The sequence below is a fragment of the Dipodomys merriami genome, unplaced genomic scaffold (genome assembly GCF_024711535.1).
Source record: "Dipodomys merriami isolate MVZ:Mamm:240054 unplaced genomic scaffold, mDipMer1.0.p SCAF_31, whole genome shotgun sequence".
Classification (NCBI taxonomy): domain Eukaryota; kingdom Metazoa; phylum Chordata; class Mammalia; order Rodentia; family Heteromyidae; genus Dipodomys; species Dipodomys merriami.
Genome location: NW_027204604.1, coordinates 9,563,686 through 9,587,735, shown reverse-complemented (window position 1 = coordinate 9,587,735; position 24,050 = coordinate 9,563,686). Strand labels below are relative to the sequence as shown.

At 47.6% G+C, this 24,050-nt stretch overlaps 1 protein-coding gene across 1 annotated transcript in view; it reads left to right on the top strand.

Annotated features, from left to right (window-relative positions):
• The first annotated feature begins 13,247 nt into the window (after positions 1 to 13,247).
• Positions 13,248 to 24,050, top strand: part of Mapkapk2 (MAPK activated protein kinase 2) — a 44,068-nt gene continuing 33,265 nt past the window's right edge. Inside the window, exon 1 of the mRNA XM_070041631.1 lies at positions 13,248 to 13,753. Coding sequence (XP_069897732.1) covers positions 13,472 to 13,753 — 282 coding nt within the window. The 5' untranslated portion in view covers positions 13,248 to 13,471. The remainder of the gene's footprint in view (positions 13,754 to 24,050) is intronic.

Genomic DNA, 24,050 nt, shown 5'->3' with positions numbered 1-24,050 from the left:
AGGCAAAGAAAGGCAGTAAGGAGCACCAGCACCTCCAAACCGGAGGGAGCATTTTGGCTGTATAGGACATTGGGGTGGTGTCATGGTCCCCAGGGACCACTTTTTTTTAAAAATGACTTTCAAACCAATAGATTGATTTTGGTTTGGGGGAAAACATAACCACACCTCTATGTTTATTGCAGTACTATTCATACTAGCCACGATGTAGCAACAACCTAAAGGTACATTCGCAGCTGAATGAATAGAAAAAAGTGGGATAGCTTGATGGGGCACATCTATAATCCTAGCTAGTCAAGAGGCTGAGATCTGTGGTTTGAGGCCAGCCTAGGGAAGACAAATCCAGGAGACTGTCACCTATTAACTAGGGAAAAGCTGAAAGTGGAGGTGTGCTTCAAATAATAGAGCATCAGCCTTGAATGGAGAAAGGAAGCAAGAGCTTGAGGCCCGGGGTTCAAGTCTCAGTATCGATGCACACACACCCACACACGAAAACATGAGAGAAGAAAAGGAAAGGAAAAGTGGGATACATATACCATGGAATGCTATTCAGACTTTCTTCCTTTTTTTTTGTCAGTTAGGGGCTTGAACTCTGGGGCTGGGCACTGTCCCTGAGCTCTTTTGTTCAATGCTAGTGCTCTATCACTTTGAGCCACAGCACCACTTCCGGTTTTCTGGTGGTTAATTGGAGATAAGAGTCACAGATTTTCCTGCCTGAGCTGGCTTTGAACCATGATCCTCAAATCTCAGCTTCCTGAGTAGCTAGGATTACAGGCGTGAGCCTCCAGCATCCGGCTTCCTTTTTTTTTTTTTTTTTAAATAAAGAAATTTGCATGCAGGGATGGTGATATATCCTTAAAGTTCCAGCACTTGATAGGTGGGAGGCAACATAAGGAGATCTTACCTTCAATTTAAAAACAATTGTAAATTTGCAACATGCAACATCATAGATGGTCCTTAATTAAGGATCATCTGGACTAAGAAACCATTCTTCAGATACCTCATAGAGGTATCTGTGAAGTATCTCGTACCTCACAAAAGGCACTATCCTATTGATTCTTTGAACTGAGGAATGGAATGGTTGACTGGCAGAGGTTGGGGGTAGGGAGAAAGAAAGAAGAGGCTAAGAAACCATGAGCATAAAATTTTAGACAAACAGGATGCTTAAGCTTTAGAGATCTGGGGTGCAATATTCAGTCTATAGTCAACAACGAAATATTGTAAGCATAAAATTGTGTTAACAAGGTAGATCTCCTGATGTGTTCTAACCACAAAAATCAGAACATGTAAGTAATGTGTATAACAGAACCTGGTGTGCTAAACATAGAGTGTACAACATAAAACAGGCATGAGACATAATACACAATAAACACGGCAGAGTGGCAGTCTTATCCCATTTTGTGTGTGTGTGTGTGTGTGTGTGTGTGTGTGTGTGTGTGTGTGTGTGTGTGTGTGCGCGCGCGCCAATACTAAGGCTTAAACTTAGGGCCTCATGCTCTTGTTTGGCTTTTTTGTTCAAGGCGGATGCTCTACCATTTGCGCCACACTCTACGTCTGGCTTTTACTGGTTAATTGGAGATGAGGCTCATGGATTTTTCTGCCTAGGCTTGCTTCAAGCCTCAATCCTCAGATCTTAGCCTCAAGAATAGCTAGGATCACAGGTGTGAACCACCAGCACTGGCCTCTACTGTTTTCTCTGAGCCTCGAAGAGGAGTTCACTTAAGCACATGTGTGGCTTGGGATGGGATGGGGGTCACAGCAAGAGAACTGACCGAGAAAGGAAGTCTGTAGATACAGCTTTCCAACCCAATCTTTCTAACCCAAACCAAGCAGTTGTATGTCTGGGCTCTCTGCTGAGAAGACAGGTGTTGGGTCAAAGCTAGCTTGCTTTCTCTCCCTTCCTTCCTTCCTTCCTTCCTTCCTTCCTTCCTTCCTTCCTTCCTTCCTTCCTTCCTTCCTTCCTTCCTTCCTTCCTTCCTTCCTTCCTTCCTTCTTTTGAATCTCAGAGGGCTCTAGGCTTTTGCACTGTTTTTTTTGAGATGCTGAGGGTCTCTGGTATGCTGGGCAAGTGCTCTACTATTGAGCCACAGCTCCAGTCCCTAGAGGTGATACCAAGAGGTGGTACCACACCAAACTCATTTCCTTCTACTTCTCTGGTCTTTCTTGGCCTAATAGGAAGTCTTAGACAAGGAAGGCCAGAATCCTTCCATGATTCTGTCTTTGGCAAGGGAGCCATGGGAGAGCTTGAGCTGAGGAAGTCCGCTGGTCCTCCCACTCAGCAATTCTCTTTGGACAGGTTCCCCTTCCCAGGCCCCAGGCTCCTTCACCCATTCTCTGGGAAGCTGGAGGAGGGCCATGGGGCTGGGTAATCACCGCACTTCTTCATGGTAAACAAGAACCAGATTCTTGGGCAGTGACGCGGGCGGGAGCTTTAGCTGAGGCAGCTGTGATTACATTGAGACATGAAGAAACGTCTCTGTGCAGCCCTGACCTGCCTGGGAAGGGCCCAGAGGGGAGGCTGCCCACAGCCCCTCTTGACTCCCTTCTGGTAGTCCTGGGTCTGAGATAAAGAGGCCTTGGGACCAACAGGCTCTTCAAACCCAAATGGACAACTCATCGGTTCTGTAGAACAACTCTATCCCAACTCTCCTCTCCTAGGATTTGTCCCACCCCTCTCCCTGAGCATGGACCCAACTCTTCCCCTTAGCAGTCATTCCTTCCAGGAGAGAGAGCTCCCCCATCTTCTTCCCTCACTGAAGCCAGAAGGACCCATCCTCTGAGGATGCCTTGGAGCTTGTTGCTAGCCACAGGTTGTCAAAGCCATCTGACTCAGGATGGCATGGCCTGGTCCAAGGCTTGCCTCTTAACAATGTGACTGTTAGGTGTAGGATAGATCTCTAGGATTTAGGAAAAACACAGTTCCTGGATGGAAGGATTGGACACGTGCAGATACTGCTAAAGGATCCATAAAAAACTAGGTTGAGCTGAGCCCTGGTAGCTCATGCCTATAATCCTAGCTACTCAGGAGGCTGACATCTTGAGGACCCCATCACTAAAAAGCCAGAACTGAAGCTATGGCTCAAGTGACAGGGAACCAATTTTGAGTGAAAAAGTTAAGGGATAGTGCTCAGGCCCTGAGTTTAAGCCCCAATACTAGCGCGCACACACACATACAAACACACCACCACCACCACCACCACCACCACCACCACCACCACCACCACCACCACCACCACCACCACCACCACCACCACCACACTCCCCACAGCCAAAACAAACCCAGCAAGTTTTATATATATTTTATACATATGCACACTTTTTGCCATCCTACATAATATGTGTGTGTGTGTGTGTGTGTGTGTGTGTGTGTGTGTGTGTGTGTGTGTGTGTGTGTGTGTCTAAAACTTCTCAAAGCACCGAGAGTTGTCTGGCTCCTTCACAGGGTCACAAATGCATCACAGGCTTTGGGTATTTGCATAACCCTCACAGTACCTGGCACTAACTGGTGCTGAGGTAGCATTGCCCTGAAAGGGGTACACAGTCAATGAAGGGTGGCGGATGCAAGTCCCAGGCTGGCTCTGTGCTCTTCCAGGACATCCAATGCACTCTCCTGCATCTATGAAGCAAGAGAATTCCTGCACTGTCCCACCAGAAGAGGCTCTAGATGGGACTGCACCTTCTCTGGAATCAACTAATGGGCCTACGTAGGAAAGAACCTGTCAGTAATGTGCTACAAGGAAGAACTCCCCCTCTGCAGTGTAGTAAGACACCCAAGATGTGAGAGCCTAGAGTGTTATGGTTGCACGCTGTCTGCATGATGGTGTAGATGTGGTCTTTGGAAAAAGGGAGCCAGGTTCGATTCCCTTATGTCCCATTCACTTCTACTATGATGTCCTTTTTACAAAATTCATGAGAAATGGGATGGGGTAAAACACTTAGCTCTTGCCTCTGTCTGTCCTGGAAGAACAAAGCAAAACATCCCCAGTCTGAAAACCTGAAATCTAATCTCATCTATCTATCTATCTATCTATCTATCTATCTATCTATCTATCCATCCATCTATTTTGGTGCCAGCACAGGGCTTTGAAATCAGGACCTGAGTGGTGTCCATTAGCTCTTTTGTTCAGAGCTGGTACTTTACCACTTGAGCCACAGCTCCACTTTGGGCTTTTCCTGGGGTGGTTAATTGGAGATAAGAGTCCCATGGACTTTCCTTCCCAGACTGGCTTTAAACCATGATTCTCAGATCTGTCTCCTCAGTAACTAGGATTGCAGTTATGAGCCAACTAGTACCTGGCTGAGATCATTAATTTCTTGAGCTGTAACAAACTACTCAAGAAATATTTCAGCTTCTGGAGTATTTCAGATTTTAGATTTTTGGATAAGGGATACCCAACCAGTAAAATCTATGCAAATGTGTTGAAATGCAAAGCATCCTGAGTCTAAAGCTACTCCAGCTCCAAGCATTTCAGATAAGGATACTCAGTTTGTGTATATTATTATAGCCTTCATAGTCAGGTCTTTTCTCAAAAGCTTACAAGTATTAGGATTTTGCTAAGTGTAGGATGTTACTACAGCAATGACTTTTTCTATTTTTGGCCTTTAACTCTGTCTTCCATGCAGTCTCTGGATGCTGAGTCTTCTGCAGGTACAAATAGATAGATGGTCTTCTTAGGCTTGAGCAGGGCACACGGGCTGACAGGTGTCAGGTGACCAGACCACTTACAAGAGCATGAAAAGGCATGAACTGAAATTCCAACTCTTTCCCCTTCTGGTTGTGTGATGACTTCCAACAGTGTCTTAGCTTTCCTTTACTATAATAATATCCCTGGGATGATTAACTAAAGAAGAAGAAAGGTTTGGGCTGGGAAGTTGGCTCAGTGGTAGAGCGCTTGCCTTGCATGCCTGAGGTCCTGGGTTCCATTCCTCAGCACCACATAAGCAAAAAGGAAAAAGCCGGAAGTGGCGTTGTGGCTCAAGTGGTAAAGCACTAGTCTTGAGCTGAAGAGCTGAGGGACAGCGCCCAGGCCCAGAGTTCAGGCCCCACGACCGCCCCCCCCCCCAAAAAAAGAAGAAAGGTTTACTTGGGCTCAGTTTGGAAGATTCCAGTTCATGGTGGTTAGCCCAGTTTTTGGCAGGTGGCCCTGTTTTTTATGGCAAGGCACCTATCCATTCACCTTGTGGCTGGAAAGAAAGAGGAAGAGACAAGTATGATACAGTCCTCTTTGAGGGCATGCCTTTAATGATAAAGCAACAACAATCAACATCATCATCAAGGGCTGGGAAGGTGGCTCAGTGGTAGAGTACTTGCCTTGCATGCCTGAGGCCCTGGGTTCGATTCCTCAGCACCACATAAGCAAAAAGAAAAAAAGCCGGAAGTGGCGTTGTGGCTCAGGTGGTAGAGCGCTAGCCTTGAGTTGAAGAGCTGAGGGATAGTGCCCAGGCCCAGAGTTCAGGCCCCATGACCGGTCCCCCCCAAAAAAACAAAAAAACAAAAAAACAAAAAAAAACATCATCATCAACAATCTCCACTCAGCCTTACTTCCCACAACAAACAACAAGGGGACGTGTAAGATCAAGGTCCAAATTTAGGAACCAGTTCCTTAATCTTTCTGTACTACAGTGTATTCCATGAAAACAGCAAAATCAATACCAATGAGATGATTTTAAAAATTAGTTATATATCTTTTAAAACATGTTATTGCTATTAAGGAGTTGTTAAAGAAGAGTTGTTAAGAAGAGTTAAAATTCTGTAAGTCAGATAATGAGTATAATTCGTCTTGGACAATGTCACCCCTTCCTTCACTTTTCCTCAGTTTCCCTCTCCTGTCTCTGCCCACAAGTTACATAGTTCATTTTTTTACCTAGTGCATATGGAATACCGTGACTGCACTTGTTCCCCCTTCCTCTCTTCATTCCTGTGACCCGTTTTTACCCCCAAGACAGAAAACCCAAACAAACAATATCAACAATAATAACAACCAAAAAAAAATCCATGTTTCAATTTCCTAGAATTCATTTTGATAAATAGTATTTTAGATGTTCAGAGGAGTTGTGCCTTTTGAAAGTATGCCACTTTAGTCTGTTTGCAAATACCTAAAGTCCAGTGTAGGCCATGATTTCCGGATACATTTTAGATCTAGCTTCCACATCTGAGAGAGCATGCGCTGTTAGTCTCTCTGAGCTTGGCTTACCTCAGTTGACATGATTTGTTCTATGTCCATCCATTTCTCGGCAAATGACATAAAACTAAAATTCCATTGTATATGTGTACCGCATTTTTGGGATCCATTCATCTATTGTAGGGCATCTGGGCTGTTTCTATAACATGGCTATTGTGAATAGTGCAGCAATGAACATGGATGTGCAAGCATCTTTACCATATTCTTACTTGTCAATTTCTGGATAGAAGCTCAAGATGGTATGGCTGAATCATGTTTTGTTTTTTGAGGAATCTCCAAATCACCATCCAGAGAGGTTGTACTAGTTTATGCTCCCACCAATAGTGCAATAGGGTTCCTTTTCCCCTACATCCCCACCAGCATTGGCTGTTGTTTGGATCTTTGATGTGATTTAACTGGGGTGAGATGGAATCTCAAAGATGTTATGATTTGCATTTCCTTTATGGACAGTGATGTTGAGCTTTTCCTTATACATTTATTTACTATTCCTACTTCAGAGAAATCTCTTTTTGGCCTCTTTGCCCATTTATTGATTGATTTGTTAGTCTTTTTGAGGGAGGGAGTTAATTTATTGAGCTTCTTGTATGTTTTGGATATTAGGTCTTTGTCTGATGTATTGTTGGTAATTGCTGGTATTGGCTGACTTAAAAGATGAGAAACTATGTCCTTTGCTGTGCAGAAACTTTTTATTTTGCTGTAATTTCATTCATTAAATCTCTCTCCTATCAGCTGTGCCCCTGTGACGCTTTTTAAAAAGTTCCTGCCTGTGCTTATAAGTTCTACTGTTTCTTCTAGTCCATTTTTGCAGTAGTTTCCAAGTTTCAGGTCTGATGTTGAGGTCTGTAATTCACTTTGAATTGATATTGGTGCATGATGACAAACAGGGATCCAAACTTAAATTTCTACATTTGGATGTTGAGTTTCTCAAACACCTATTATTGAAGAGGCTATCTTTTCCACTGTATATTTTTGGCTCTCTTGTCAAATACCAGATAACTGCAAGCGCATGACATTATTTCTTCTCTAGTCTTTCTTTTTTTCTAGTCTCTCTTTTTTTTCTTCTAGTTTCTCATTGATCTTTGGGCCTGTTTTTGTGCCAAGCTGTTTTTGTTTTCATTGTTGTTGTTATTTTCTTTTTTCTTTTTGTTATTATAGCTCTGTAGTTAGAGTTTGAGGTCTAGGATTATGGTACCACCAGCATTGCTTTTTTTTTTTTTTTTTTTTTTTTTTTTTTTTTTTTTTTTGCCTAAAATTGCTTTGGCAATTTTAGAGGTCTTTCGTTGTTTCACTTGAATTTTTGGGTTGTTTTCTCTATCTCCGTGAAGAATGCCATTGTTTTGATGGGATTGCATTGGACTGATAGATCACCTTTGGCAGTATGGCATGAGAGAGTTTTGGGGGCCAAACTAAGCATTTGTCTCTGTTGGTGTCACACACAGAGAGGTGTGGGTCGGTTATTGGGGCTGGGTTGGGTGCCCTCCTTTGACAGTGTCATGTGGGTGTGGGAGAGATGCCAGAAGGCTTTGTGGCTCCATTGGGCACTGTCCTGGGCTGCTGCCACTAGGAGTGGGGTTGCGCAGGGCGGGGTTCAGACCAGACACAGATCCTGCCCAATGAGGCTTTGTCTCTGGAGGTAATGGTGGGCTCTTATGGCTTCACTGATTCCAAGATTTCAGCTTCTCAGTGCAGCCAAGCTTCAGGAGTTGCTTGCTTGGGCTCCTCCAGTACTTTTCTCTCTACATTTAAACTTTGAATCTTCAGGGTTTGTTTATACTTTGCCTGGTGCACTCTCTGGAAGTAGAGCTTTGTGCTAATGCCCCTGAATCTCTGTTTGCTCAGAGGGATCTAGGGTTATTCCTTGTCACTACTCTGCTGTCTTGATCTGAATGAGATAGCTTTTATGAAAGTGCTTGCCACATAGTAAGGGCTTACATTTCGAGGCCAATTACTATGTATCAAGAGCAGCTGAAAATACAAGAAATTATATTTAGCCCAAGGAACGTTACCTCCTCTTCCCTAACACAAGGAAACACAGAAGTGCCATTGGGATTTGAACCTTGGAATTGATTCCACTATGCTCCCTGTTGCCTCCAAAGTATGTTTTTGTAAGAAGCTATTTATCATTATGCCTTATGAAAACGCCACCCGTCCTTGCATCCTCTTCTCTCCCACTTTTATAATATCATCTTTGTCTTTGTGTGTGCGGGCGTCGGTGAGGGCTGGAGCTTGAACTCAGGGTGTAGGCACACCGTCCCTTAGTTTTTACACTAGTGCTCTACTACTTGAGCCACACCTCTACTTCTGGCTTTTGGTGGTTAATGGGAGTTAAGAATCTCATAGATCTTTCCTACTCAGGCTGGTTTTGAATCTTTATCCACAGATCTCAGCCTCCTGAATAGCTAGGGTTACAGGACTGAGCTACTAGTGCCAAGCTCCATGTCTTTATCTTAAGAAGGAGAAACAAAACAAAACAAAACACCTGACAACAACCAGGATCATGAGGTAAAGACCCATTGGTCCTTTAGTTGACCCACTTGGTTCTATTCCTTGATAGCAAGTTCCCTTTTCTTTTCTCTTTTCCCCACTTCATGATCCAGCCTACATGCTGGGCTGAGAGGCAAGGGAGAGGCCAGGTGCAGGCTAGACTGGAGAGTAGAGAACAGAGGAACACACTCTTGGCCCTTCTTGACTATAAGTAGGTACATACCCCCGCTCCTATACTGCCCATCTCAGCAGCAGGGTTTACAGCTGGGCATCCTGTCACCCTCCTTGTCCCATCTGTTGTCCCTTTGGACCATGTGATGATGGGTGATGTGCAGAGGGAGAGTTTCCGTTCCCCTTGGGTACTTCCGGCTTTCTCTTTCCATTCCCATTTTCATAGCTGCTCTGGGTGCTCCTCACACTGGGTTTTAGCTGTGAAAGGATGGGGCGCAGGGAAGGGCTCTGCCTGTGGGGGAGCAAAGCCGTGGTTCCACAGGATGTCCTCACACAGTGCCTTACCACGAACACTTTCTTAAAGGAGAATATTTTCCCCCTTTGAATCAGCCCTTAGCATGTTCAAAGAGGGATAAGATAGAAGAGATGATGGAGGTTAGCAGGTGTACAATTGTTTTGTTTTGTTTGAGATAGGGGAAATCTCTATGTAGCACTGTCTAGCCTTGAACACACAATCTTCCTCACTCAGTTTTTCAAGTGCTGGGATTATAGACATGCATTACAGGTTACAGTTTTGAAATCACTTGAACTCAGGGTGTCTTGTTTTCGTGTGGCTTTTTTTGCTCTCCTGCTAGAGCCACAGCTCCGCTTCTAGCTTTTTGCTGGTTAATTGGAGATAAGAGTCTCATGGATTTTTCTACTTGGATTGGCTTCAAACTGTAATCTCATGTAATCTTCCTTTTTAAAGACAGTCTGAGCTTCATTTTTAAATGATGCCCTTAAACACATCTGCATGAGGTAAAACTATATACAAAGGAAAGCAAGGGGCAGGTACAGAGGGGTCAGATAATTAATTTCAAGAGAGAGGTGGGAGATGGGTGAGGGAACCATCTTGCTATATGTTGATGTCAAGGTCTTGGTTTTGGGTTTGGATAGTGGATCCATGGGCACCTATTGCATTATTAAAAATAACTAGTAACAAAATAAAAGTGGAGGTACATAGACTAATGATCCCATTATAAAGGTGTGGCATGAATTGAGGATTATGACTAATCCAGTTCTGTGTAGCAGAGGATTTAAATTGTCTTTTGTGTACTATATTGAATGTATCTATGTTTGCATGTCAACAAAATAATTCTTTTAAAAAATTAATAAAATAATACTTTTTTTTTTTTTTTTGTCGGTCGTGGGGCTTGAACTCTGGGCCTGGGCGCTGTCCCTCAGCTCTTCAGCTCAAAGTGAGTACTCTACCACTTGAGCTACAGTGCCACTTCCGGTTTTCTGGTGGTTTATTGGAGATAGGAGTCTCACGGTCTCTCCTGCCCGGGCTGGCTTTGAACCGTGATCCTCAGATCTCAGCCTCCTGTGTAGCTAGGATTACAGGCGTGAGCCACCGGCACCCGGCAAAATAATACTTCTTAAGCTAGATACTTGTAACTCATGCCTATTATTCTAGCCTCTCAGGATGCTGAGATGTTAGGATCATGAGTTTGAGGCTAGCCTAAACAGAAAATCAGTGAAATTCTTATCTCCAAGTAACCAAAAAAAAAAAGTGGGTGACTCAAGTGGAAAAGCACCAACCTTGAGCAAAAATGGTAAGGGACAGTGCCCAGCCTTAGATTCAAGTCCCAGCATACACAGACACAGACACACAGACACCCACATACACAAATAGTACTTTCTGTTTGCTTAGATTTTATGCTTTTTTCATATTTTTTTTGTACATGTAAAAACCCACTCTCCTACTGAGCCCAACTCCCAACTTTTGAAGAACTTTTACAATCTGATTACTGTTTATTTGGTAGTTCATTGCAGAGAACAGAATGGGTATTAGACAGATAGGACTTTGGACTTCTTCTATTCTGTAGAGACATATTTCATCTTATTCCCACAGAAGCCCTACAAGATAAGTAGAGCTGATGCTATTATCATAGACCAGAAAGAAGGAACTGAGGGGCAAGGGGCTTTGGTAGCCAGCATCAGAAGAGAACTTAAGACTCTGGGTTTCTTGTGGAATGTCTCTTTTGGATCATCCATTCCTCAGCTATTCATCCATGAGAGATATATATTGTGCCTAATACTTTGTGCTATGTTTATGTGTTTTCTGGGTACTGGGTGTTTGGTCTGTGTAATTTCTCTGCACTGTATATTTATCCTCAGAGTCTTCTAGGCCCACATGTTCCTATTACTTAGAAAGAACCCCTTGCTGGCTTTCAGTGGTCCTGTTATATTCCTAGGCCTTCAAAACCCAGCATCTCTCTACAGCTTGGTAGGAAGGCAGCTTGCTATCAGGGACAGGTCCCTAGGCAGTGGGCCCAGATTGGAGGACAAGGAAGCAATGCCTGAGTAATGGTGATATTTAACATTTCACAATGATTTGCAGATACTTTGTGAAGAGTTCTCATGGACATTATCTTATTTCATTTTCACCTGGTCCTGAAAGGAGATCTGATTATTCTCTCCCTCTCCCTACCCCCTCTCTCTCTCAAGTGGCTGGCTCAAGGAGACGTAGATTCGACTCATTCATCTCTAGCTTCTGTTTTCTAGTTGGCTTTGCTGTTTCTGAAAGGACCAGCTCAGAGCTCAGCACAGCCCGGCTTCTTTCCACCTGAGGGAGGCCTGAGTAGTTGGGTCTTCCTCCTCCTCCTCCTCTTTCTCCTCTTCCTTCCTGTGTTCCTTCTTCAGCCCTTGGTCATCTCTGTATGGGCTTCTGGAGGTGATAGCAATCCTACAGAACAGGAAAAGTGCTGGTAGTTTCCATTAGCTGTGGTCTCGGCATCAAGACTTTGAAGAGTCAGGGGAATCCCAGAGCTGTCTCACTACTGGTTCTCTAGCCTAGATGGAATCTCCAAGCTTGCAGGCTGCAGACAGAAATGAATTACTCTGCCTTTCTGCTTGGAGGTCTATGTCTACCACACTCCTGATCTATTAGAGGAACAGTTTCTCTTCTTGGTCCATTGACTGAGTTGAGCCCAGCTGGTCCCTGGAGGTGTAAGGTTGGGAGAGTAACTCCATCTTCATCTGTTTCATTCCATTGTCTTATTTCACTTCTCAGAGGCGGGAGGGGGGCAGCAGAGATGTGTTCACCTATCATCTTCTGCCTCATCAGAATGTGTGAGTATAGAGACTGACTGCTTATGGTCTGGGCCTTCCCAGATCGCTCCCTGATCCTGGCTGTGCTACTGGGTCTACTTAGATCCTTTGGTATCTCCCTTAGAGACATGGGTTAACCTAGACCAAAACTAGGTTTCTTTCTTTTTTCAAAATAACCACTCTTCTTAGGAATGTAGGTTTAGGGACTAATTTTTCCTCACTAGAAGTCAGAAGCTTGTGAAAGAGATAGTTGAAGGAATTGAGAAGGCTCCGGGGTAGTCTTCCAATCTCAATTTGCTTCCCTTCCCTCCCTCCCTCCCTCCCTCCCTCCCTCCCTCCCTCCCTCCCTCCCTCCCTCCCTCCCTTCCTTCCTTCCTTCCTTCCTTCCTTCCTTCCTTCCTTCCTTCCTTCCTTCCTTCCTTCCTTCCCTCCTTCCTCTTCCAGGTTGGACTCCAATGTGCCATCCTCCTGCTTCGTCTCATCAGTAGCGGGGATTACAGGTCCTCAACAGTGTATATGCCTGTCCAGCCATTCTCAATCCTAATTAATCCTCTTTCCACCGTGTGTCTTTTTTTTTTAAGTTTCTTTACATAAAAAATACGTCAAAGGCTGATTACTAAATTGACGGAGACACACATCTTTGAAAGAAAAAAAAAAAAAAAGCGCCAGTAACTTCATGAGAACAATGTGAGGACGGTGATCCCCGTGAAGAAGTCACAGAGCATGGCCCGACTCGTGTCCCTGGGGTGAATAAACTCCATCCACCTCGCCCCCCCCCCCCCCCGTCTCATCTAGCGGGATTCTTCCCAGACCACCCTCTCCTTAAAAAACACACCTCACCGCTGCGATCTCCAAACATGACAATTAGAGCGCAACATCAGATAGCTGGAGAGGCAGTAGATCTTTCGATCCGAAACCTTCAGCCGCTTTCACTCGCCGCCCCCCCCCCCGCCCCCCCCCCCCCCCCCGCTTTCCTTTCGAGCGGCCTCGGCCAAAGAAACGGAAACTCCCCGTCCTCTCCAAACCCGAGGGACCCCAGCCCCGGGCTACCTACCTAGCCCGCGTTTTGTTCCCTCCTCCCGACCTCCTCCCCTTTAAGGCGCGCCCCTCCCCCCAGCCCACGCCTCCCGAAGCCCCGCCCCCTGACCCTCCCCTTTAAGGACCGGCCCCGGACGCAGACGAGCCCGTGACGCGGCCGCCGGCCCCGGGGCTGGGTACTTTGTAGCGCGGCCGCTTCCCCCCGGCCGGGCCCCGCCGTCCCGCGTCCCCCGAGCGCCAGGCCCTCCGGGGGGGGGAGGGAGGGAGGGAGGGAGGGAAGGTAGGAAGGAGGAGGCAGGGCCGGTGGGCGCTGGTGGCTCACGGCGGGACCCACGGAGCCCCGCGACCCGCCGAGCCTGGAGCCGGGCCGGGGCGGAGACACCGGCTCCAGCCCGGAGCGAACTTCGCCGCCGCCGCCGGGCGGGGGGTGGCGGGGACCCCGTCCCGAGCCCGAGCCGGGGGCGTCGGCGGGCCCGCCCGCGCCGGCGCCCGGGTCTCCCGGCACCATGCTGTCCAACTCGCAGGGCCAGGCCCCGGCGCTGCCGTTCCCCGCGCCGCCGCCGCCGCCGCCGCCGCCGCCGCCGCAGCCCCCCGCGCCCGCGCCGGCCCCCGCGCCGCCGCCCGCCCCGCCGCAGTTCCCCCAGTTCCACGTCAAGTCCGGCCTGCAGATCAAGAAGAACGCCATCATCGACGACTACAAGGTCACCAGCCAGGTCCTGGGGCTGGGCATCAACGGCAAAGTGCTGCAGATCTTCAGCAAGAGGACCCAGGAGAAATTCGCCCTCAAAGTACGTGGAGGGGTCCGGGGGTGGGGCGTCCCGGCCCGGCCCGGGGCGCCCGGACCCTCTCGCGGGACGGGGCGTCCCGCGATCGCGGCGGGACCGTCGGGCCCGGGACGCCGGTGTGTGTGTGTATGGGGGGGGGAAGGGGGATGGACGCGGGCGCGCGCCGGGCATGGTGGTCCGAGCGGATCCCGGGGTCCCCCCGAGTTTCCGTGAGTGGCGGGGTGGTCGAGGGGGGGTGTTGGACGACTCTGCCCTGTAGAGGTTTGAGCGGGATCTGGCTGAGGTGAGGCTTGGCATCGGGGCGCGGGGAGGGGGGGCACGGCTGCTGATTGCTCCCCCGTCTCTAGGAAGTGGTTCCCCGTCCTCCCTCCTGCCCTCCCTCCCCCTCTCTCGCCCCTTCCTTTCCTTTTCCTTTTCTTTTTTGCGGGTACAAAAGACCCATTACTCATGGAGCCGGCTGGACGGCTGGTTTGGAGAAGTCGGAGCTGGGGGGGTTTATTTAGCCTCGCTCCTTATTTGGGAGCCGGAATGTGTGATTTCACTTCCCGGGGCCTCGGCGGGGCGGCCCGGCCGGCTCCCGGGCCCCGCGCGCGCGGGGCTGGAGATTCCGCGGGACGCCGCCCCCCGCGCGGGGGAGGGATTGTTTTGATCCGGGGAGAGCCGCCCCCTCCCCCTCCCCCTCCCGTCCCTGCGAGGCTCCAGATGGGAGGCCAGCAGGCTCCGGCGCCGAGTCTGCTTGTTTCCATAGTTCCATTGATCTTTGTAAACCGAGTCTGGAAGCCACGGCTTGGCCGGGTGCTCTCTCCACAATCCGGAGACAGCCACTTAAACCTTGGCCCCAGCGACTGTTCTTGGGCTGGGGAAATCCAACCTCTCTCTCTCTCTCTCTCTCTCTCTCTCCCCCCCCATTCTCCCCCCCCCCCCGTCTGTCTGTCTGTCTGTCTGTCTGTCTGTCTGTCTGTCTGTCTCCTTCCCTTTTGGACGGGATTTAAGTAGCAACTGCAGTGAAACAGAATGAACTTGGAGGTGCGGTGTGGTCCCCGATCATTGAGGGTCACCGGAAAGGTTTTCTTTCTCGGAAGAGTTTCAGGTCAAACCACATCTCTAAAGGTCACCTGTCAAGTCTGTTTCCCCCGGGGTGTTTTGAATGATTGGAGGAGGAGAGAAACACTTCCTGTGTTATGTGTTTTTCTCTTCCCCTCTAGACTGCAGTTAGCTGTGTCTCAGCGATCAGATAGAACTCAGATGGACTATTGGGATATACAGTTATATGGCATTAAAAAAAAAACCCACAAAAACCAAACCAAACCTGGTACAATGTCTAGATTTTAAGGCCTTTAAGGTAATTTTTTTTTCTTGCCTTATTTGCCCTCAGTGCTGTCAGGATTGCTTTGCTTTTCTACTATAAGCACTTGCTGAGGGATTTTGGTTATTACTTAGTGTTGACTATCCAGGGAGAAATTAATCATTGTCACAAACACTGTAATAGCTGTACCTTCAACCTCCCTTCCATACTTGTTTGTGAGGGGGGAAAAGGGAGGAGTTGTGTAGCTAGATGGCTCTGACCTTGAGGACTGGAGGTGAGTGAGTAGTTTGACCACAGTTAACCTGTACCATTGGGAAGTGACAGATGTTCTTTCCAGGAGAGTTTTTTTGGCCTTTCTGAGATGCCATCTGCCTTCACCAATCAGCAGCCTGGGGACACTGGCTGTTCATTCATTCTGTTATAGTTGGAAAGTAATATAAAGAATTCAGAACAAAAGCTCTCAACTTATTTTTAGTGCACGCGAGCATGTGCACACACACACATACACACTTCTAAAATGCTTTTGGGTGGTCATTCAAATTTCTACTGTAATTAATAGGAGAGAAATTTGGATATTTGTTTTTTTCTCCTTGAATAGTATTGAAAGGAAAAAAAGTCTAGCATATATTAAATAACATTCATGGTTTATATGTCTCCAGTAAGAAGTGGGTGAAGATTGAAGTCAGAGTCTGTTTTGACAAGCAGCCTGCTCCCAGATCTTAGACATTCAGTTGTAGATTTCCCACACATCTTTGTGTGAACACTTAATAATAGAGGAAGAAAGGAGGGATGAGGCACTTGGAGACTGACAGCAGTGTCAACAGCGCTTTCATATCCAAATATTGGCTAAGACATAATTACAGCTGTGAGAGAATCTGGTTCAAAGAATCCTGTTCCAGAGACTCCAAAGAGATTTCTAGATCTTGCATTTTGATTAACTTTAGGTACTGAATAGTGAGGTGATGTTCTAAACCTTCTGATGATAAGCAAGAGCGGAAGTTGTAGTAATGGGAGCCGGCAGGATTGGAGATCTCATCCATGGATGCTGAGAGGAAGGGAGAAGACCTGTGCTCTGCAGGGTGTTTGAGCCTATTCCTGAGTTGTCATGGACGTTTGGGATGGCTACTGTCATGTGGCCCTGAGAGTTGGTGGAAGTTGGTGGTAGCTGGTCACAAGCTCTGGTCCTGTGGCATAGGGAAGTCAGTGCTTTAAAAATGGTCCCAACCTCACCTTGCTGCTTGTTTACCTCTACTGTGGAGTTGATGATAAAATGCTCCCCACCCCTCCATGCTATGGTGTGGCTTCATCATCTCTCCTGCTGGATTCTAAGTCACACTCGTACTTCCAGGCAGAGTTGGAGAAGGTGAGAGGTCTTGTCATCTAACTCTCTATTTTCAAGGCCTAGAGTGAGTGACTTGCTTAAGGTAACATAGCCACTTACTTGGCAGAGGCAAGATTAGAACCCAGGTTACTTGATGCTAGTCTCTCCATATTTCCTAACTGTAGTGACATCCAAGGCATGGGGACAGCAGCTGTTTCAGAGCATCTGTGGAGCCGCTGGGACTATGAGCCTTCCATTGACAATTGTCCAGTGGGCACTGACTAGGCCTCTGCCACAACTTAGAGGCGCAGTTCCAAGGCACCTCAGGAGCTTCGTGAGTTCTGGGTTTGTGGTGAAAAGCTATTAAGAAAGTTTTTAAGGGAGTATTGGATAGAAATCTTTATTATTTTGTTATTGTTTGTACAAAAATGTAGGAGTTGTATGCTTTCTTTGGTAGAGACATGTAGTCTCAACCCATTTGTATATTAATTGGTTGTATTCCTCAAGGGTTTCCTCAGCTGCTTTCTACTTCTCTGTGTCATGGTGACTTTCAGGGATTAGCTGAACAAATTTAATTAAACCCGTCTTGTTGTCCCGCTGTGCAATGCTGATTAGGTGAAGCATGTTATTGCTTTATAAAGTGTAGAATGTTGTCATAACTTATCTCTGTTTATCTTTCCATTGCGTAGATGAGAGGAAACAAGGTCCAGTACTTTCTTTCCTTTTCTTTCTCCTGTCGGCCTCCCTCTCCAGGTCAGAGTTGCCACTGTGATGCGTCTTCCTTGGGTGTCATGAAGGCCATGTGAGCCTCACACTTAGTCTGCACACTGTTAGAGGGAAATGCCCAGGCCCCTCCCCCATCTCCCATTCTGTGACCTTTCCTAGAGGTGACAAGTAGTGTGGCTGGGGGAGAGGATGAATCTCAAATTGGGTTTGCTGGGTAGAATGACAAAGTATCACAGGTTAACTAGCCTCTTACATCTGGTGTGGTTCCAGGTAGGTGTGCATATATGTATACATCTATGTACGTATGTATTCCCATGGAGGATATAGTTGTAGGTAGTACCTTATAAAGTTTTGGAGATCAAGAGAACTGTTTGAGCTAGGCCTGGTAGTACACACCTGTAAGCCTAGTCCTTGGGAGGTGGAGGCAGGAGGATGGAGAGAGTGAGGCCGTGTCATGAGGTGCTCTGTAAAACACTAACCAGCCAACCATTTCGGAGAAGGCAAAATGAACAATCTAGGGCCTTATTGTCAAATATGGTAGCCACTACCAATGTGTGACTGTTAATATTATAATTAATTAACATGAAGGAATGAAACAACTTGCTTGCCACAAGTTGAGTGGTGCAGAAAGTTGAACCTTGCAAGTTTTACTGGGCTGCTAAACATAATGATTAGGAAGAAACTTTGGAAAAGGGACATCTCTGAGGACTGAAAGCTTCAGCTGGTGACAGCGGGACTTCACTGGGCCTTTGAGGAATGTGCAGGTCTGTTCATCTCATGTTGAAGGTGGTCATGGCTAGAGTGGAGGAGAGAAGCCGGAGACCGGATTGGTCAGGGCAGGTTGATCTAGGGGCTCAGGATTGAACTTCATCCATCTTGTATCTAAGCAGGTTTTGAGGTAGGGGCTTGAGGATGTTAAAAGTTTGAATCACTGAGATGTTGGGCTGTGAATTTTTTTTTTTTTTTTTTTTGCCTCTTCAGTGTCTGGGCCCTGTCCCTGAGCTTCTTTTGCTCAAGGCTAGCACTCAAACACTTAAGTCACAGCTCCACTTCTAGCCTTTTTTTTTTTGGCAGTTTACTGGAGATAAGAGTCTCAAGGACTTTCCTGTCTGGCTGGCTTTTGACCTTGCTCCTCAGATCTCAGACTCCTGAATGGCTAGGACTATAGGCATGAGCCACTGGTGCCGGACTGGGGCTATGGATTTTCCTTCCTAACTTTCTTTCTTTTTTCCTTTCTTTCTTTCTTCCTTCCTTCCTTCCTTTCTTTCTTTCTTTCTTTCTTTCTTTCTTTCTTTCTTTCTTTCTTTCTTTCTCTCCTTCCTTTCTCTCCTTCCTTCCTTCCTTCATTCCTTCTTTCTTTTCTTCCTCCCTCCCTCCCTCCCTCCCTCCCTCCCTCTCTCCCTCCCTCCCCCCTCTCTCTTTCTTTCTCTCTTTCTCTCTCTTTTTTTTTTCTTTCTTTCTTTCTCTCTTTCTCTCTTTCTTTCTTTCTTTCTTTTTTTCTTTCTGCCACTCCTGGGGCTTGAACTCAGGGCCTAGGCAATGTCTCTGGGCTTCTTTTGCTCAAGGCTAGCACTACCACTTGAGCCACAGCACCACTTCTGGCTTTTTCTGTGTATGTGGTACTGAGGAATTGAACCCAGGGGGGCTTCATGCATGGCCGGCAAGCACTCTGCTACTAAGCCACCTTCCCAGCCTGGGGCTATGGATTTTTGAGGGAAGCATGGTTTCATTCTATTCCTGTGTTGAGAGAAGGCTCAAATACATCGGCCATTGGCTTTGGCCCTGTCCCTGAGTACAGGCTTTTTTGCATCACTGAGGCAGTATCAAAGCTGGGCCAGCTCACCATCCTTTTGAATTCTGGACTTAGATAGAGCTTGAAAATCATCTCCAGCTAAGATTGGGGATCACTGGCTGACAGAAGGGTACAAAAAAGCCCTCTTGGGACCACAGGGCCATCTATTGGTGGGCAACAGAAGGCTCCTTTGTGGATGGATGAAAATATTAGTATCCATGGCTGAGACAATGTTTAAAGAACTTGGAACCCAGGAAGCTGGGCCATCCTCAGCTGACAATTCTATTTAAGAGCCTGTGCAGGGACTGAGAGGAGGCTGGAGGAGCCAAGCCTCCAGACTGCCTGCCTGAGACAAACTTAATGCTCCGCCAAATCCTGGGGCTGGAGATGGGGCCAAAGGTCCTGTCACCCACAGAGCTCCGGGATGTGAGAGACCTGTGCCAGGTGGAATGTCAGCCAAGGTGGGAAGGAGCTGATCACCAGCATTTGCGTCGAGTCATTTCACAATGCTGAAGCAGTGCGTGCTCCTGGCCAGGATTCTCCCTGGTGGTTTGGTATCTGTGACACAGGAATTCACACTTTCCTGCCTCTTCTCTTCCTCTGCGTCAGGCCCTTCTGAGGGTCATGTAAGGCCTCTCTCTCTCTTTCTCCTCTCTCTCTTTCTTTCTCTCTCTTCCCTTCATTGCCTCTTTGTAGATGCTCCTATATCTTGAATGGGGGTAGGTGGGCAGGACAGAGTTCTTTGCATAGGCTCCAGCTGCTATTGGCAATTGTGTAAGGCCCAGGGGTGAAGGGACTTACATCTCACAGCCTCAGGAAGTCAGCACCCTGGACTCCTTTCAGCTCACTGAGGACGAGCCTAGGCTGGAGCATCAAGCCTCAGTGGTATGACCAAGGAGTTAGTGTTGGCATCAGGGCCACATCTTGGGACCTGACCCCTGGGGACTTGCTCTTGGTCTGAGTTCCTTGGGTTTGTGGGTTGCTAAGGTGTTGTCATGCTGGGGCTGTAGACATGGCTAAGCCTGAGCTGTGTTAACCCACCAGGTAGAAGCGTCATGTCATAGGTCTCCTTGTAAGAGAGGGACATTGGTAAAGAGAAGGGGGCACACCCCTGGATATCTTAATATATACCATGTATGTAACCCAGGGAGACAGCTGTGACTATTCTAGTCCTTAGGAAAATGCTGATGGTAAGATATGGATACATATATATCTGTATGTAAATATAGATACCAGTAATTATAAATGAGCTTGTTTCTAGGGTTTATGTGCTAGATAAGAAAGCAAAACAAACAAAACCCCCAAAGTACCCCTTCCCCCCAAACACCACCACCAAAAATGTACTGATTGTGTGATATTGGGTAGGTTGGTTAAACTTGCCAGGCCTCAGTGTGTCCATCTGACGGTTGGGTGCAGCAGCCACTGAGTGTGGGCAGTGTGGACTAGTGGAAGAGGCTGCACTGGAGGCCAGAGAACCAAGAGCCCTCAGGAAAGGTGCTGACTTGCTCTGACCCTCAGCAGTATCTGGGCCAGGACAGATGCTATTTTGGTAGGCTTAAAAGTAGTTTGCCCAGTAGTTAATATCACTGACCAGCTGTGCTCTCCCCTGTATGAAGACTTGGTTCTAGCCAGCTATGGAGAGAGGAGGGCTGTGGGATCCAGTGGGGGTAAGAGGCATCTTCTCTCCCATCTCAGTGCCATGGTGGTGTAAGGTAGAGGTGAGGAGTGCTGTGCTTTCTTTTTCTGTTTATGTGGTGCTGAGGAATGGAACCCAGGGCCTCATGCATGCAAGTCAAGCACTCTACCACTGAGCCACCTTCCCAGCCTAGTGCTGTGCTTTCTTGACTCCAGTCTCCTGTGTTATTTGAAGTTGGGGGGAGGGGGCATATTTGGATGTTGAAAGATGACTGCCTGAGCTTGGTGGACAGTTCAGGGCCAATTGGCTGTCTGGACTGTGTCCCACACAGGGGCACCTGGCTGAAGGCTGGATCTGTACTTGCCAGCTTTACCTTGGTGTGGGGTTGAGTGTACTTAAAGGAGTGTTTCTTCCCTGCTCTGTCCCCCACTATTGTGGTTTGTACTCAGGGCCTTGTACCTACTCAGCTGATACTCTACCACTTGAGCCACACCTTCAGTCTGACTTTTGGTGGTTATTTTGGAGATGGAGTTTGTTGACTTTTCTGTAGAATCTTGTTGGCTTTTTCTTCATGGTCTGGCTTTGAACCTTGATCCTCTGGATCTTAGCTGTCTGAGTAACTAGGATTACAGATGTGAGTAATCCTCTAGCTAGGAGTACCTTCTTTTAATTCACCCATAGACATAGTCATGGACTAGGGACTGTTCTGTGATGACAGCTAGGAGCTAATGAGAAAATTAGGATTTATGACCAGGTACAGTGAGCCCCAGAGAATGCTGCATCAGAAGAGAGTTCTGGAGTTTGAGGAAGCAAAAGAGGAGAAAGGAATCCCTGGTGATATCTATTTTCTTTCCTCTCCTTCCTGCCTGTTTAAAGGGAACCCAGTGGTTTTTTTAGCTATGAGGCTTAGACTGTGAGATCATGTGTTCCAGGGCATCTAAGTTGGTTTGAGGAGAAGAGAGGCAGAGGAAAAGGGGCATGAGGTTGGGCTTGGCCTCCGCATTGTAAGGTTCTTGGGGAATTGATTCTCTGGTCTATAAACACCTATATGTGCCAGCTAGCAGATGACAGAGCCTGGACATGCACCTGAGGCCAACCTCTGTATGTGATGTTCCTCTCCAAGATCTGCCAGGTTGTGGTCACCCTATTCCTGAGGGTTGCCTCAGGCATCTTCTGGCTGTTGTCCATTGGACTCATTAGGAAAGTGAAGAATTGGAGGTTGCCTAAGGTGGCAACTCTGTGGCCACCCATTGAAAGTGATGCGTTTCAGGACATCTTTGTCTCCATAACAACAATGATGATGACCAAAAGCAGTTCTGGGGTTTGAACTCAGAGTCTTGTGCTTGTTAGGTTGGTGCTCCAACACTTGAGTCATATCACCAGTCCCTTTTGCTTTATTTTTCAGATAGGATGTCATGCTTTTTGCTTGGCTGGCCTGGGACTAGTCCTCTTATCCATGCCTCCTCCATAGCTTTGCCACATCCTACTTACTGAGTCATGCTTGGACTGCCCTTGGATCTCTGTCCTCCTGGTCTTCACTTTCTGAGTAGCTGGGATTACAGACATGAGCTACCACATGCAGCCTCTATAATGACTCTTCTTTTGAACCTGAAGCAATGATGAGATTTCCAAGTCCTGGGAAGAGGAGGGGACTCTCAGAGAAGACCTCCTGACTCCCCCTGTGCCAACTCCTGTATCTTCATCCTGTGGCTGATCTTATACTCCCTGCTTGCTCTGTGGTAGATGATTGAGTTGACCGCCTTGCTGCCATCTTGGTTATCCATGCTGATAGGAGGCTGCCAGCTCATACTGGCCACTTGCAGTCTGGCCTCCGGCCCAGGGCCCAGGACTGTTACTCAGTCCCTCTTTCCCAGTGGCTAAAAATAAAGCCGCCACTGCTGGAGTCCTCTTCTAGCCAAGCCCCAATCTGTCCCAGGGCTTCCTGCCATCCTGTGAACTATTCTGTCACTTGTCACCTGTCCTTTCCTTCTTTGCCTTTTCCTCTTCCAGTCTGAGCTTGGTGAGCAGTTCAGGGCCAGAGGGTCTGCGGATCTGCCTGGCTTATTTCTGGAGGGAGGGGATTAGACCATAAGGGTATCCAAGCTCTTCAAAATAGTTGTCTTTCATTGGCTCTGGTGGCCTCCAAGCTCCACCTCCAAGAAGGCCACCTGGCCTGAGGTCATTGTGGGCTGAGTCTGTCCTGCCCCTTTCTCCAACTGTTCTGGGACTGAGTTTGCTATCTGCTTGTCCTCTTGCGCTGTTGCTAAATTCTGTTCTCCGTTCTACAGTGTGAGGCTTCAGGTTACCACATTCTAAAGCGTGACCTCATCTTACTGGTTTCCAAGAATAACTGAGTCTGGCTCATGGGGCCTCTTCCTAAGTCAGACCACAGCCCCCTTTGGCCATTTCAGCTCAGCCACCTGCAGAATGTCACCAACAGCATGAGTTTGTTTTATTCTTTAACTGCAGAGGCAGAGGTTTTCCTCCTGATCTGTGATCCGCTGAGCTGTGTCTTCTTCCTCTACCCCCTAGGGATCCTGGAGACCCCCATGGAGCAAGATGAGAAAGGGATACAGATGGCCAGAGTGCCTGCTTAGCCAGAGGTACTGGGCAGGGTGTTTCTCCTGATTTTCCTAGTCATTGGGCAGGTGCTGGTACTAATCATGGTCCAAGCAGACTTGACTTCAGTTTTGTGGATTAGCATTTATTTGGAGGAAAGGGCATGTGGGGGAGAATGACAGGAGCCAAGGGTTAGGACTTGATAAAGTTATACCCATACCATGTTTCCCCAACTGTCCTCTCCCTCATTTTCTCTGCAGGGAGAGATTTAACTGCCAAGGCCCATTGGCCTCTGGGAGGGCAGGAGCTGGGTGTAGTTGCTCAGGGTTATTTTTAACTCTGACACAAGGAGTCCCTGTCTGTCCTTGGAAGAGCCATGCCCTCCCTCCTCTATCCCTGTCTTTGCCTCCTTCCTGGCCTCTGTAAATTCTTAGGAGAAGGCTCATTGGATTCTAAACACAGGCTTCCCAGGAGCTGTGCAGGGTGGGGATTGGGGGGAAGACTTGCAGGGAAGTCCTCCATTGCTCCTTAAGCTTGGCTTCTTCAGGACTCAAAGGGTGTGTGTGTGTGTGTGTGTGGGGGGGGGGGGTGTTTAGTGAAGGCATTTGAAGGCCCTAGGGTGTGGAATGCAGAGCATCTTAGGAATGCAGGTAGATGGTGGCCATCGCGTGGCCCTGGAGCTGTACTCTGGAGGCTAGCAAGGGGTCAGGCTTGTGCCTTTCTTTTTCTCTCCCTGCTGGTGCCCAGGCCGCTGGCAGGTAGGTCAGTTGATGTGAGAACAAGCTATAGTCACCTTGTTACCCCTGACTGCCAGGCTCATAGGTATCCTGGAGTTCTGCCCACCCTGCCCTCTGCTCCCCCCCAGAATTCTTAATGACTTTTCCTGGAGTTCACTTCGATAAATACTATTTTATATGATCAGATGCCTGTTAGGGGTCATGCCTCTGTATTCCTGTCCTA